Source organism: Protobothrops mucrosquamatus, unplaced genomic scaffold (genome assembly GCF_001527695.2).
Source record: "Protobothrops mucrosquamatus isolate PMUCROS unplaced genomic scaffold, P.Mucros_1.0 scaffold_142, whole genome shotgun sequence".
NCBI lineage: Eukaryota > Metazoa > Chordata > Lepidosauria > Squamata > Viperidae > Protobothrops > Protobothrops mucrosquamatus.
Window position 1 is genome coordinate 373899 of NW_015386218.1, and position 13135 is coordinate 387033.

At 42.4% G+C, this 13135-nt stretch overlaps 1 protein-coding gene and 1 long non-coding RNA gene across 2 annotated transcripts in view; both read left to right on the forward strand.

Moving 5' to 3' along the window:
- LOC114922759 overlaps positions 1 to 12314 on the forward strand; it is a 360999-nt gene extending 348685 nt beyond the window's left edge. Inside the window, exon 8 of the mRNA XM_029284635.1 lies at positions 10559 to 12314. Coding sequence (XP_029140468.1) covers positions 10559 to 12025 — 1467 coding nt within the window. The 3' untranslated portion in view covers positions 12026 to 12314. The remainder of the gene's footprint in view (positions 1 to 10558) is intronic.
- Positions 3259 to 4826, forward strand: LOC114922761. Its single transcript, XR_003810474.1, has 3 exons — positions 3259 to 3322; positions 4529 to 4643; positions 4771 to 4826. It is a non-coding gene; the product is annotated as an uncharacterized LOC114922761 (long non-coding RNA).
- Positions 12315 to 13135: the final 821 nt, after the last annotated feature.

The following is a 13135-nucleotide window of genomic DNA, read 5'->3' on the forward strand; positions in this document are numbered from 1 at the left end:
TCTAGAGATCACGTAAAGATGGAAATTTTGGTCCCAAATTGCTGTTGCAGATGGAGGACTACCTGTAATATAGTTCGTAATATCTATGTTATTATTTCAGATAACTCTTATTGGTCTTTTACTGATTAACATGAAGAGATAAGTATTTAGAGATGGACTTATGGGGAATAAGGTGAGGTATGGAATGAATAAGTGTTTAGCTGAATTTTAAAAGTGATAAGTCATTAATATTGATTATACATGCTGGGGACTAAAAGAAGGAAAATTGTTTTTATATTTTTTCTGCAGTTTTGTTTTTAACATACTGTACAATATACCTTGTATAATATAATCTTCAATAAAATTACTGGGGAAAAGCTAATAATAAAGCCTACAATTCTGTATAACAGAAACACACAAAGGACTTGACAGTTCAATGCCATGGCAATCCTAATACCAGTTTAGAAAAAGTAGGATTATCTTCTACAAAATACTGCTGAATATCATTTCCTGGCTCTTCCTTCCCTCCCTCTAAGCAGGGATGTAACCTTCTCCAGAAACATTCTTAGAAATAGAATGGTGAAGATGGGTTTAAAGTTGAAAAAAAAGTTATATTGAGAAAGTTTCCTGAACTGGGGGGGGGGGTCCTCCTTGCTGTGCCCCGTTTAAATGCTCCCTTTCTCTGCATGAACGCCTGCATTGCACACAGAATTCAAATAAGAGAGTTGGAAGAGATCTTGTAGGTCATCTAATCCAACACACACACCCCACCCAAGCAGGAGACCCTACATTTCTGACAGATGGCAGTCCAGTCTCTTCTTGAAAACTTCCAATGATGAAACCCCAACATCTGAAGGCAATCTGTTCCATGGATTGTTTTGTCAGAAACTTTCTCATTATTTCTAGGTTGAATCTTTCCTTGATCAGTTTCCATCCATTATTCCTTGTCCGACCTTTAGGTGCTTTGGAAAATAGGTTGATCCCTTCCTCTGTGACAGCCCCTCAAATATTGGAAGACTGCTACCATGTCTTCCCTGGTCCTTCTCTTCACTAGACTAGCAATGCCCAGTTCCTGCAACTGTTCTTCGTATGTTTTAGCCTCCAGTCCCCTGATCATCTTTGTTCTTCTCTGCGCACTGCACGGTATCCACCTGAGTGAAGATAAGGGAAGACCAGATGCTTCCAGTTGCCTTAAATTCTATAATGATCTTAAGTTTCCAACTCATATTTCCCTATGAGGTAAATTCCATACTCAAAAGTAAAATAGATTTTTGTTCTTTTTTCCTCCTTTTTCACTACTTGACCTCCTTCATTTTGAATTTCCACCTTTTCTCCAGTCACAGACCAGACGCCATTTGCCCTCTCTTCATTTCTCCAAGGAGCCTCTTTGTGAGGTAAAACTTCTGGAATATTCACCAGTTCCAGCTTTTCCCTCATTTTGGAAGTGATTTTCTTTCGATATTTGTTTTCCTTCAGCATTATTTCCTTTGTCGCAAGCTGCCACTCGGTCTTTCCAATTATTCTTAGGCACACAGAGCCGAGAATTTGACAAGAGCAGCTGTATATATTGAAGAAATAAAAACCGTCAGAAACTTTAATTTTCCTGATCGGAAATTTTTCCTCCCTCATGAGACGCCGCAACCGTTTTCGGACAAGCAACCTTTGGGAAGTCTCTTTCTTCCCACTCCCATGCCCATCATCCCTGCCCTCTCCCTTCCCCTCAGATGCTCTCCCCATTCCCGCCCTTTCGGGGAATCCTGGCACTTTGCGCAGAATCCGACAGGCGGCGCCCTCTGCCAAAGGAGGGGAAAACCGGGTGTTTCCCCATTGGGTAAGCAAATTTAAACGGCTTTCCCATTGGTCCACTGGAGGGCAAACGTGACAGCTGGCCTGGCAGAGGAGGCGTGGCATTATAAATACTTGCCGCTCTAGGACGCCGCACTCGCTCTCCTCAATCCCTGGAGCTCCGCGGAAGGCGAAGAGGTTGTGAGACAGTCTCGCGGAGGAAGAGATTCACACGCGTCTTAGGTGGGGGGACTCTTCCCATGCAAAGGGAGGCGGAAGAGGGGGAGCCCCGGGCCCGGCCCTTCTCCGGATCCGATCCCAGGTCCCATGTTCCCCAGCCGCCCCTTCCGTGCAGGGGGGGAAGCGGAGCTCCAGAGCAGCAATAGCTGCAGAAGAACAGGGAATCCGGGGAAGGCGGCTGGGATCCGGGAGTTCCTTCCCGCCCCGTGTCCAGGGAAGAAGAGCCCAAGTGGGGGGAGGGGAGGGTCCGCCTGGCAGAGGCCCAGCCGGAGAGGAGAGTGGCCGGCCTAGGAGGAGACAATATTGTGTGAACCTGCCTGCCTCTCAGAGGGAGACTCGGATCTCTAAAGGCCACTCTGAAAAAGGGAAAGGGGGCATCTTCAGAACAGTCATTTTCTCAGTTCATGTGAACTGAGCTTCCATTGTTTCTTCACCTGTTTGGTGTTTGGCAGGTTGTATGAATACTCCTCGGAGGTAAATGTAGATTTAGGTTTGAAAATGGAAGCCCTTCCATATACAAAAAAAATAGTGTACCATACTCATACAAATATACATGTACATGCACAAAAACTGGATCTATCTGCTCAACACCACTGCAATCCTATTCCAGTTTAGAAAAATACTTCCTTCCGCGGAGATGACTGTTGTTCAATGGTTAAAGTCTCCACTTTCTTATTCTTGGAGTTTATTTACTTATTTTCTTTTCCATCTCAGATACAGAAACTGGAAGCCATTTGAACTTCTTGGCATTTAAAATTATCCCTTGAGAAAAGAGTGCTGAATGGCCGCCTATGGTTATTCCAGTGGCTGTAGAAACGGTCCTATGAATGAAAAGACATTTGCAGATCTACAAGATTCCTTGGGCACTTTTGGAGTTGTGTTACAGGACAGAGAAAGAATGGAGACACAACCTTTAGGAAGTGAGAGAATTGGAAAAGGTCTTTCAGCTACTCAGCCTGGGTGCTGTGAGGAGATCTGGGCAAGAACTGGGCAGAAGATCGTGGAGGAGGAAGCCATAATCTATTCAGAATTTCAGCCCTGGAACTTCAGGCACCTCCAATACCAGGAGGCTGAGGGTCCCCGAGGACTTTGCAGCCGACTCCACGACTTTTGTAGGCAATGGCTGAGACCAGAAAGACACACTAAAGCACAGATGCTGGACCTGGTGGTTCTGGAGCAGCTGCTGGTCCTTCTTTCCCCAGAGGTGGAGAGCTGGGTGCGAGAGTGTGGAGCAGAGACCAGCTCCCAGGCGGTGGCCCTGGCTGAAGGCTTCCTCTTGAGCCAGGTGGAAGAGCAGAAGGAGCAGGGTGAGTTGCAGGTGAGAGACCTTCATCTTGGGAGTGAATAAAGAATTAATAATAATAATAGTAAAGTTGGAAGGGACCTTGGAGGTCATCTAGCTCAGGTAGGAAACCCTATACCATTTCGGACAAATGGCTGTCCAGTCTCTTCTTAAAAACCTCCAGTGTTGGAGCATTCACCGCTTCTGAAGGCAGGTTGTTCCACTGGTTAATTGTTCTAACTGTCAGGAAGTTTCTCCTTAGTTCTAGGTTGCATCTCTCCTTGCTTAGTTTCCACCTGTTGCTTCTTGTCCTGCCTTCAGGCGCCTTGGGAAATAGCTTGACACCCTCTTCTTTGTGGCAGCCCCTGAGATATTGGAACACTGCTATCATGTCCCCCCTCGTCCTTCTCTTCATTAAACTAGACATACCCAATTCCAGCAACCGTTCCTTATATGCTTTAGCCTCCAGTCCCCTAATCATCTTTGTTGCTCTTCTCTGTACTCTTTCTAGAGTCTCTTGCACTCATAAAATGTGGATATATCACACTAATTCGTGTAGGACAGTGGTGGCGAACCTATCGCACGGGTGCCAGAGGCAGCACTCGGAGCCCTCTCTGTGGGCACACGTGCTGTTGCCCCAGCCTCGCCTCCCCCTGCGACCCCCTCCTCTCCAGCAGCCCCCCTGAAGGAGAGTCACCCTTGAGCGTGGCCAATGCGGAGCAGCGCACCCAAGGACATGGCAGCCAGGCAGCATAGACAAGACTGCCCTCACACCCCATCGTGCACAGTTGATGCTGCAGGGCGCGGGCAGAGGGTGTGACCGCCATAGCGCTGCTGGGCTGCCTGGGCGATCTGCGGCGGGCCCTGGAGGCGGTGAGTGGCCCTGCGGCCAGGTGGGGCGGGGGGTGGGGGCGGGGCAGGGAGTGGAGCAGGGGCGGGGCCAATTTTTGGGCACTCGGTCTCTAAAAGGTTCGCCATCACTGGTGTAGGACATTGTTCCATTGTCCATTGTAGTAGATAAATTACCAATAAAGAATATTTATAGCTCAGGGTTGAAATGAGTCATTTGTGCTTCCTGAGCTTGCTTGTTTTCTTGCTGTTGTTTCATTCATTAAAGAAAGTTCCTTTCTTTACTGCCTCCTTGTTGACGTTGGGGACTTTGAAGTTGTGTTCAGAGAACAATAATCCATGGTGTGGGATGTCCGTTAATTCTGCTTCTTTTTTCTTGCCTCCTATTTCAAGTCCTTTGTGGTGGAGATCAGAGATCGTGAGGGAAGAAGGAATCCATCAAATCCTTCTCAGGAGATGCCTTTCAGGAGGATCCCTAAAGAAAATCCAAGTCAGGACATCTCAGGAGGTAATCCGAGGTCTTCCTGTTACCCAGAGACATTCCAGCTGTCTCATCTTCTTTATGTCTTCTATCATATAGAAGATCTCATCCTATTCCTTTAGTTACATAATTTAAAATTCTGTATCCCTTACAGGGAAGGGTCAAATGAAGTTGTCTGCTTTTTATGATGGAGATGAAACAGTGGTTGAACCTCCAAATCAAGTAAGAGGGGGAAATTAATTTTTTAGAATTATATTTTTCCTTTTCTTCAGGAAGTGAAACTGATGTACAAAGCATTTTCTCCTTACAGTTGTTCCTCTTGTTTGGGCTGGATTATTTTTGTTTTCCTGAGCAAATGGAAAGGGGAATAGAAGATTCAAGTTGCTATCAATCAGCTTAGTTTTCTTTGAAATTGTTTGTTTGGATCTGGTGGTTCGTAATTTCTATTCTTAGATTATTACTAGGAAATATTTTTCAAGGCTAGCTGTTAAATATCGTTTCTCTAGTTACTCTTTCTACTATTAAAATTTATAATAATTTAATATATAACTTTATTATAGCTGTACACCTACTGAATAGAGTCCTTCTTTTTGTTCTTTAGTTTGGAATTGGCCAAGATTGCCGAAAAATAAGTACTTTAAAAATTTTAAAAGCCTTTTTTTATCACAAGTGAGAACAAAAATAAGTGCATCAAACTGAAAAATAAAGCAGACTATTAAAAATCTATAAAGGTGGCCAGGTGGAATAGTCTTTTAAATAAATATTGTCCTACAAGAGCACATTATCAAGACACCTTTGGCTTGCAGAATAATTTCTAATCCTCCGATTTGTGTCTGGATTTGAAGGCCAAACAATCCAGCTTTGCACAGCCTGAAAATTATCCTTCCCGCAAAATTTTCTCCCCTATCTTATCTCCCATTCAGCCGTGATGGCTTAGACTAGTAGTAATGGCTTCCTTATAATAAATGAGGAGAAGAATATAGAATTGTGTGGCTCTAAATATTGAAGAAACCCTACTTAAAAGCCTGGCTGAATTTTCCCAGCACTTTCATGAAGGTGTTGAGCATGGACAGGATTGTTCTTTCTGGAGACACCATAAGCCTTTTTCTGAAATGCTAGAAAGTATCTTGCTAATATAGCAGTTTGAAAGCATGCAAATGCAAAAAGATAAATAGGTACCACTTTTGTGGGAAGGTAACAGTGTTCTATGTGCTTTGGCATATAAAGTAGTCACACTGGCCACATGACTATCTCTTTATGAATTTGCTGGTCTCCAGTGTTGTGGTATGTGTTAACAAAATGCCAGAGAATAAAGACATCAGCAGTTATCTTAGAAGAGAATTTGTTGCTGCCCATCAACCTGGGAAAGGTTGTAAGGCTATTTCCAAACAATTTAAAGTCCATCATTCTACAGTGAGGGAGGTTATTCACCAATAGAAAACTTTCAAGACATTTGCCAATTTTCCCAGTGGACATCCCAGCAAATTCACCCCAAGGTCAGACCGTGCAATGCTCAGAGAAATTTGGGCTTGTTTCGCAGCCTCGCAGTCATTGAGTTGCCTATGAACTCCTCTGTATACCAAAGTATTCTAGAGTCAAATGGGAGGGCATCTGTTTGACAGCTAAAGCTTGGTTGACATTGGGTCATGCAACAGGACAACGATCCCAAGTCCACCAGCAAATCTCCAACAGAATGGGTGAAAAAGAATCAAGGTGTTGCAATGGCCTAGTTAAAGTCCAGACCTCAACCCAATTGAAATGCTGTGGCAGAACCTCAAAAGAGCTGTGCAGAAACAGATGCCCATAAACCTCAATGAACTGTTAACAGTGTTGTAAAGAAGAGTGGGCCGAAATTTCTCCACCGTGGTGTGAGAGACTGATAAAGTCATACAGAAAATGATTACCTCCAGTTATTGCTGCTAAAGGTGGTTCTGAATCTACATGCTATTAAATCATAGAGTGTGCTTTTTTCCCCCACATATGGCTTCTCTGTTTTGGCTTTCCTTTTGTAAAATAAATGATGGCATGGTGTAATATGCCATGTGATATTCATCTGAGATTGTATTTAACTACTTTTAAGAACTGCTAAGGACCAGGTGATTTTTATTATGTCCTGATAGGTAAAAGCATAGAACAAAAAGAGGGTGTATTTTCTTTTTCACATTAAGATGATTGATAGATAGATAGATAGATAGATAGATAGATAGATAGATAGATAGATAGATAGATAGATAGATAGATAGATAGATAGATAGATAGATAGATAGATAGATAGATAGATAGATAGATAGATTAGATAGATAGATAGATAGATAGATAGATAGATAGATAGATAGATAGATAGATAGATAGATAGATAGATAGATAGATAGANCCTGCGCTCTTCACACGCCTCCTGCAGGGCATGTTTGGTAAAGTTCCTGCATGCAGGCTGCCGCCAAGCAGAGGGAGTAGCACAGCTAAGGAAAAGGGTAAAAAAAAATGGCGGACGGCGTTGTTTGGCGACCCCTGTGAAATGGTCGTGCGACCCCAAATGGGGTCGCGACCCACAGGTTGAGAACCGCTGTTCTAGAGTCTCTTGCACTCATAAAATGTGGATATATCACACTAATTCGTGTAGGACAGTGGTGGCGAACCTATCGCACGGGTGCCAGAGGCAGCACTCGGAGCCCTCTCTGTGGGCACACGTGCTGTTGCCCCAGCCTCGCCTCCCCCTGCGACCCCCTCCTCTCCAGCAGCCCCCCTGAAGGAGAGTCACCCTTGAGCGTGGCCAATGCGGAGCAGCGCACCCAAGGACATGGCAGCCAGGCAGCATAGACAAGACTGCCCTCACACCCCATCGTGCACAGTTGATGCTGCAGGGCGAGGGCAGAGGGTGTGACCGCCATAGCGCTGCTGGGCTGCCTGGGCGATCTGTGGCGGGCCCTGGAGGCGGTGAGTGGCCCTGCGGGCAGGTGGGGCGGGGGATGGGGCGGGGCAGGGAGTGGAGCAGGGGCGGGGCCAATTTTTGGGCACTCGGTCTCTAAAAGGTTCGCCATCACTGGTGTAGGACATTGTTCCATTGTCCATTGTAGTAGATAAATTACCAATAAAGAATATTTATAGCTCAGGGTTGAAATGAGTCATTTGTGCTTCCTGAGCTTGCTTGTTTTCTTGCTGTTGTTTCATTCATTAAAGAAAGTTCCTTTCTTTACTTCCTCCTTGTTGACGTTGGGGACTTTGAAGTTGTGTTCAGAGAACAATAATCCATGGTGTGGGATGTCCGTTAATTCTGCTTCTTTTTTCTTGCCTCCTATTTCAAGTCCTTTGTGGTGGAGATCAGAGATCGTGAGGGAAGAAGGAATCCATCAAATCCTTCTCAGGAGATGCCTTTCAGGAGGATCCCTAAAGAAAATCCAAGTCAGGACATCTCAGGAGGTAATCCCAGGTCTTCCCGTTACCCAGAGACATTCCAGCTGTCTCATCTTCTTTATGTCTTCTATCATATAGAAGATCTCATCCTATTCCTTTAGTTACGTAATTTAAAATTCTGTATCCCTTACAGGGAAGGGTCAAATGAAGTTGTCTGCTTTTTATGATGGAGATGAAACAGTGGTTGAACCTCCAAATCAAGTAAGAGGGGGAAATTAATTTTTTAGAATTATATTTTCCCTTTTCTTCAGGAAGTGAAACTGATGTACAAAGCATTTTCTCCTTACAGTTGTTTGGGCTGGATTATTTTTGTTTTCCTGAGCAAATGGAAAGGGGAATAGAAGATTCAAGTTGCTATCAGTCAGCTTAGTTTTCTTTGAAGTTGTTTGTTTGGATCTGGTGGTTCGTAATTTCTATTCTTAGATTATTACTAGGAAATATTTTTCAAGGCTAGCCGTTAAATATCGTTTTTCTAGTTACTCTTTCTACTATTAAAATTTATAATAATTTAATATATAACTTTATTATAGCCGTACACCTACTGAATAGAGTCCTTCTTTTTGTTCTTTAGTTTAGAATTGGCCAAGATTGCTGAAAAATAACTACTTTAAAAAAAATTTAAAGCCTTTTTTTATCACAAGTGAGAACAAAAATAAGTGCATGAAACTGAAAAATAAAGTAGACTATTAAAAATCTATAAAGGTGGCCAGGTGGAATAGTCTTTTAAATAAATATTGTCGTACAAGAGCACATTATCAAGACACCTTTGGCTTGCAGAGTAATTTCTAATCCTCCGATTTGTGCCTGGATTTGAAGGCCAAACAATCCAGCTTTGCACAGCCTGAAAATTATCCTTCCCGCAAAATTTTCTCCCCTATCTTATCTCCCATTCAGCTGTGATGGCTTAGACTAGTAGTAATGGCTTCCTTATAATAAATGAGGAGAAGAATATAGAATTGTGTGGCTCTAAATATTGAAGAAACCCTACTTAAAAGCCTGGCTGAATTTTCCCAGCACTTTCATGAAGGTGTTGAGCATGGACAGGATTGTTCTTTCTGGAGACACCATAAGCCTTTTTCTGAAATGCTAGAAAGTATCTTGCTAATATAGCAGTTTGAAAACATGCAAATGCAAAAAGATAAATAGGTACCACTTTAGTGGGAAGGTAACAGTGTTCTATGTGCTTTGGCATATAGTCACACTGGCCACATGACTATCTCTTTATGAATTTGCTGGTCTCCAGTGTTGTGGTATATGTTAACAAAATGCCAAAGAATAAAGACATCAGCAGTTATCTTAGAAGAGAATTTGTTGCTGCCCATCAACCTGGGAAGGGTTGTAAGGCTATTTCCAAACAATTTAAAGTCCATCATTCTACAGTGAGGGAGGTTATTCACCAATATAAAACTTTCAAGACATTTGCCAATTTTCCCAGTGGACATCCCAGCAAATTCACCCCAATTCACTGAGCAATGCTCAGAGAAATTTGGGCTTGTTTCGCAGCCTCGCAGTCATTGAGTTGCCTATGAACTCCTCTGTATACCAAAGTATTCTAGAGTCAAATGGGAGGCCATCTGTTTGACAGCTAAAGCTTGGTTGACATTGAGTCATGCAACAGGACAACGATCCCAAGTCCACCAGCAAATCTCCAACAGAATGGGTGAAAAAGAATCAAGGTGTTGCGATGGCCTAGTTAAAGTCCAGACCTCAACCCAATTGAAATGCTGTGGCAGAACCTCAAAAGAGCTGTGCAGAAACAGATGCCCATAAACCTCAATGAACTGTTAACAGTGTTGTAAAGAAGAGTGGGCCGAAATTTCTCCACCGTGGTGTGAGAGACTGATAAAGTCATACAGAAAATGATTACCTCCAGTTATTGCTGCTAAAGGTGGTTCTGAATCTACATGCTATTAAATCATAGAGTGTGCTTTTTCCCCCCACATATGGCTTCTCTGTTTTGGCTTTCCTTTTGTAAAATAAATGATGGCATGGTGTAATATGCCATGTGATATTCATCTGAGATTGTATTTAACTACTTTTAAGAACTGCTAAGGACCAGGTGATTTTTATTACGTCCTGATAGGTAAAAGCATAGAACAAAAAGAGGGTGTATTTTCTTTTTCACATTAAGATGATAGATAGATAGATAGATAGATAGATAGATAGATAGATAGATAGATAGATAGATAGATAGATAGATAGATAGATAGATAGATAGATAGATAGGNACACAGAAGCCTGCAATGCAAATGCAACTAGAAAACCATGAGAAAAAACAACTAAAGAATTGGAATCAGGAAAGCTTATCTTCGATTGAGGCTCTGATGAAAGACTTTCTTGCCCAACAAAGGAAAATGAAGAAAAAATATTTTGAGAAACACATACGACAATTCAAAAATGAATTAGATGTAAATGAACACTGTCCAATCCAAACCAAAGGAGAAGATCAGGCGTATAGGGACAATGGAAAAAAATTCAATTGGACTTGGAGTTTTTGTCATACAAATAGACCGGGTACATCTCAAAAAAACATTCACACAGGAGAGAAGCCATATAAATGCATGGACTGTGGGAAAAGCTTCTGTGAAAATGGGTCTCTTACTATCCATAAAAGGATCCACACAGGAGAGAAGCCATATAAATGTTTGGAGTGTGGGAAGAGTTTCAGAAGAAGCAGTCAATTTACTTCCCATAAGTGGATCCATACAGGGGAAAAGCCATATAAATGCAGTGTGTGTGGAAAGGGCTTCTGTGAAAATGCATCCCTTCTGAAACATGAAAGGATCCACACAGGGGAAAAGCCATATAAATGCAGAGAGTGTGGAAAGACCTTCATTCAGAGCAGTCATCTTACTTCCCATAAAAGGATCCACACAGGGGAGAAGCCATATAAATGTAGAGAGTGTGGAATGAGTTTCAGTAGGTGTGGTTCCCTTACTTTCCATAAAAGAATCCACACAGGGGAGAAACCATATAAATGCATGGAGTGTGGAAAGAACTTTACTAAAAAGAGTGTACTTATTTCCCATAAAAGAATTCATACAGGAGAGAAGCCATATAAATGTGTGGAGTGTGGAAAGGCCTTCAGTCAACAGGGTAATCTTACTTCTCATGAAAGGATGCACAGTGGAGAGAGGCCTTACAAATGTCGAGAGTGTGGAAAGAGCTTCTCTGAAAATGCATCACTTACGAAGCACAAAAGGACCCACACGGGGGAAAAACCATATAATTGTTTTGAGTGTGGAAAAGGCTTTGGTACTAGTAGTAATCTTAATTCCCATAAAAGGATCCATGCAGGGGAGAAGCCATATAAATGCATGGAGTGTGGAAAGAGCTTCACTAATAGCAGCCAACTTACTTCCCATAACTGGATCCACACAGGAGAGAAGCCATATAAATGTGTGAAGTGTGGAAAGGCCTTCAGTCAACAGGGTAATCTTACCTCCCATGAAAGGATGCACAGTGGGGAGAGACCTTATAAATGCCCAGAGTGTGGAAAGAGCTTTTCTGAAAATGCATCCCTTACAAAACATATAAGGATCCACACTGGGGAAAAACCATACAACTGCTTGGAGTGCGGAAAGGGTTTTAGTACTAGTAGTAATCTTAATTCTCATAAAAGAATCCATGCAGGGGAGAAGCCATATAAATGCATGGAATGTGGAAAGACTTTTACTCAAAGCAGTAATCTTACTTCCCATAAAAGAATCCACACAGGCGATAAACCATATAAATGCATGGAGTGTGGAAAGGGCTTCTGTGAAAGTGCACCTCTTATGAGACATAAAAGGATCCATACAGAAGAGAAGCCATATAAATGCATGGAGTGTGAAAAGGGTTTCTGTCAAAAGTCATCTCTTATGAGACATAAAAGAACCCACACGGAGAACAAGCAGTATAAATGCGAAGAATGTGGAAAGAGTTTCAAGACAACGAATGACCTAATTTCCCATACACAGATCCATTTGGGTGAGAATCTATGTAAATTTTTGATTTGATTAAATCTGCATTTCCAATTTGTGTATGCTGAACTAATGAAGCTACAGTTTTAAGTCTGACCCTCACAGCTGATGGTACCAGGGAGATGAATTAACCAATGGGGAAAAAAAGCATGGGTATGTCTGTTTTAATTACCGTATGTTAACTTTTAAATAATTATGCTTAATTGAGTGTATCCAACCCTCTTTATGCGCGTCTTTGACTGTAAGAAAGTTGATTTCATAATTATGAACAGTGGATTTTTGAAAGTACTGCCATTTGAAAGTGGCTGTTGCTATTGCACATCAATAAAATATTTTTTTTAAGTTTACATTTATCCTAGTTTCCAGTTGATCATGGTTCTTGATAGGTTTATAATAGGTGCTGCTTCCTCAGGCAGCAGAAGGAACTGCATTTCTTGGATACATCTCTTCAAGACAAAGCTCGATTAGTCTTTCTTCCACTATAACAGATACGCAGGTAAAAATTCAACTGATCCACAGACACTTCCCATGGTTTAAACTTTCCTTCTTTTTCATAAGTTTACAATTCTTTCCTTTTTTGTTTTTCTTTTGCTCCCAAGTTAGGGATACTCAAGAGGATGAGAATGAAAACAACTCCAGTGTGCTGACATTACAAGTGATCAAGCAAGGAGGAAGATCTTTGGAAATCTGTGGGGACCAGATGAAATTAATAAAAATTACTTCAGAAAAATTACTTCAGTCCTTCCTGACCAAAGAATAATGGATGGAAACTGATCAAGAAGAGATTCAACCTAGAAATAAGAAATTTTCTGACAGAACAATCAACCAATGGAACAGATTGCCTATAGAAGTTGTGGGAGCTTCATCACTGGAAGCTTCCAAGAAGAGACTGGACTGCCATCTGTCAGAAATGGTGTAGGGTCTCCTGCTTGGGTGGGGGGGGTTGGACTAGATCAGCGGCCTCCAACCTTTTGAGCACTAGGGACCGGTTCCATGGAGAGAGGTTTTTTCCGCTGACCGGAGGGGGCATGGTTTCATGTGCTGCCTGCATCCCGTGGATGGGGCTTCACTTGTTTGCATGGCCCAGTTGCTGGCATGCTGCAGACCGGTGCCAGTCTACAGACTGGGGGTTGGGGACTCCTGGAC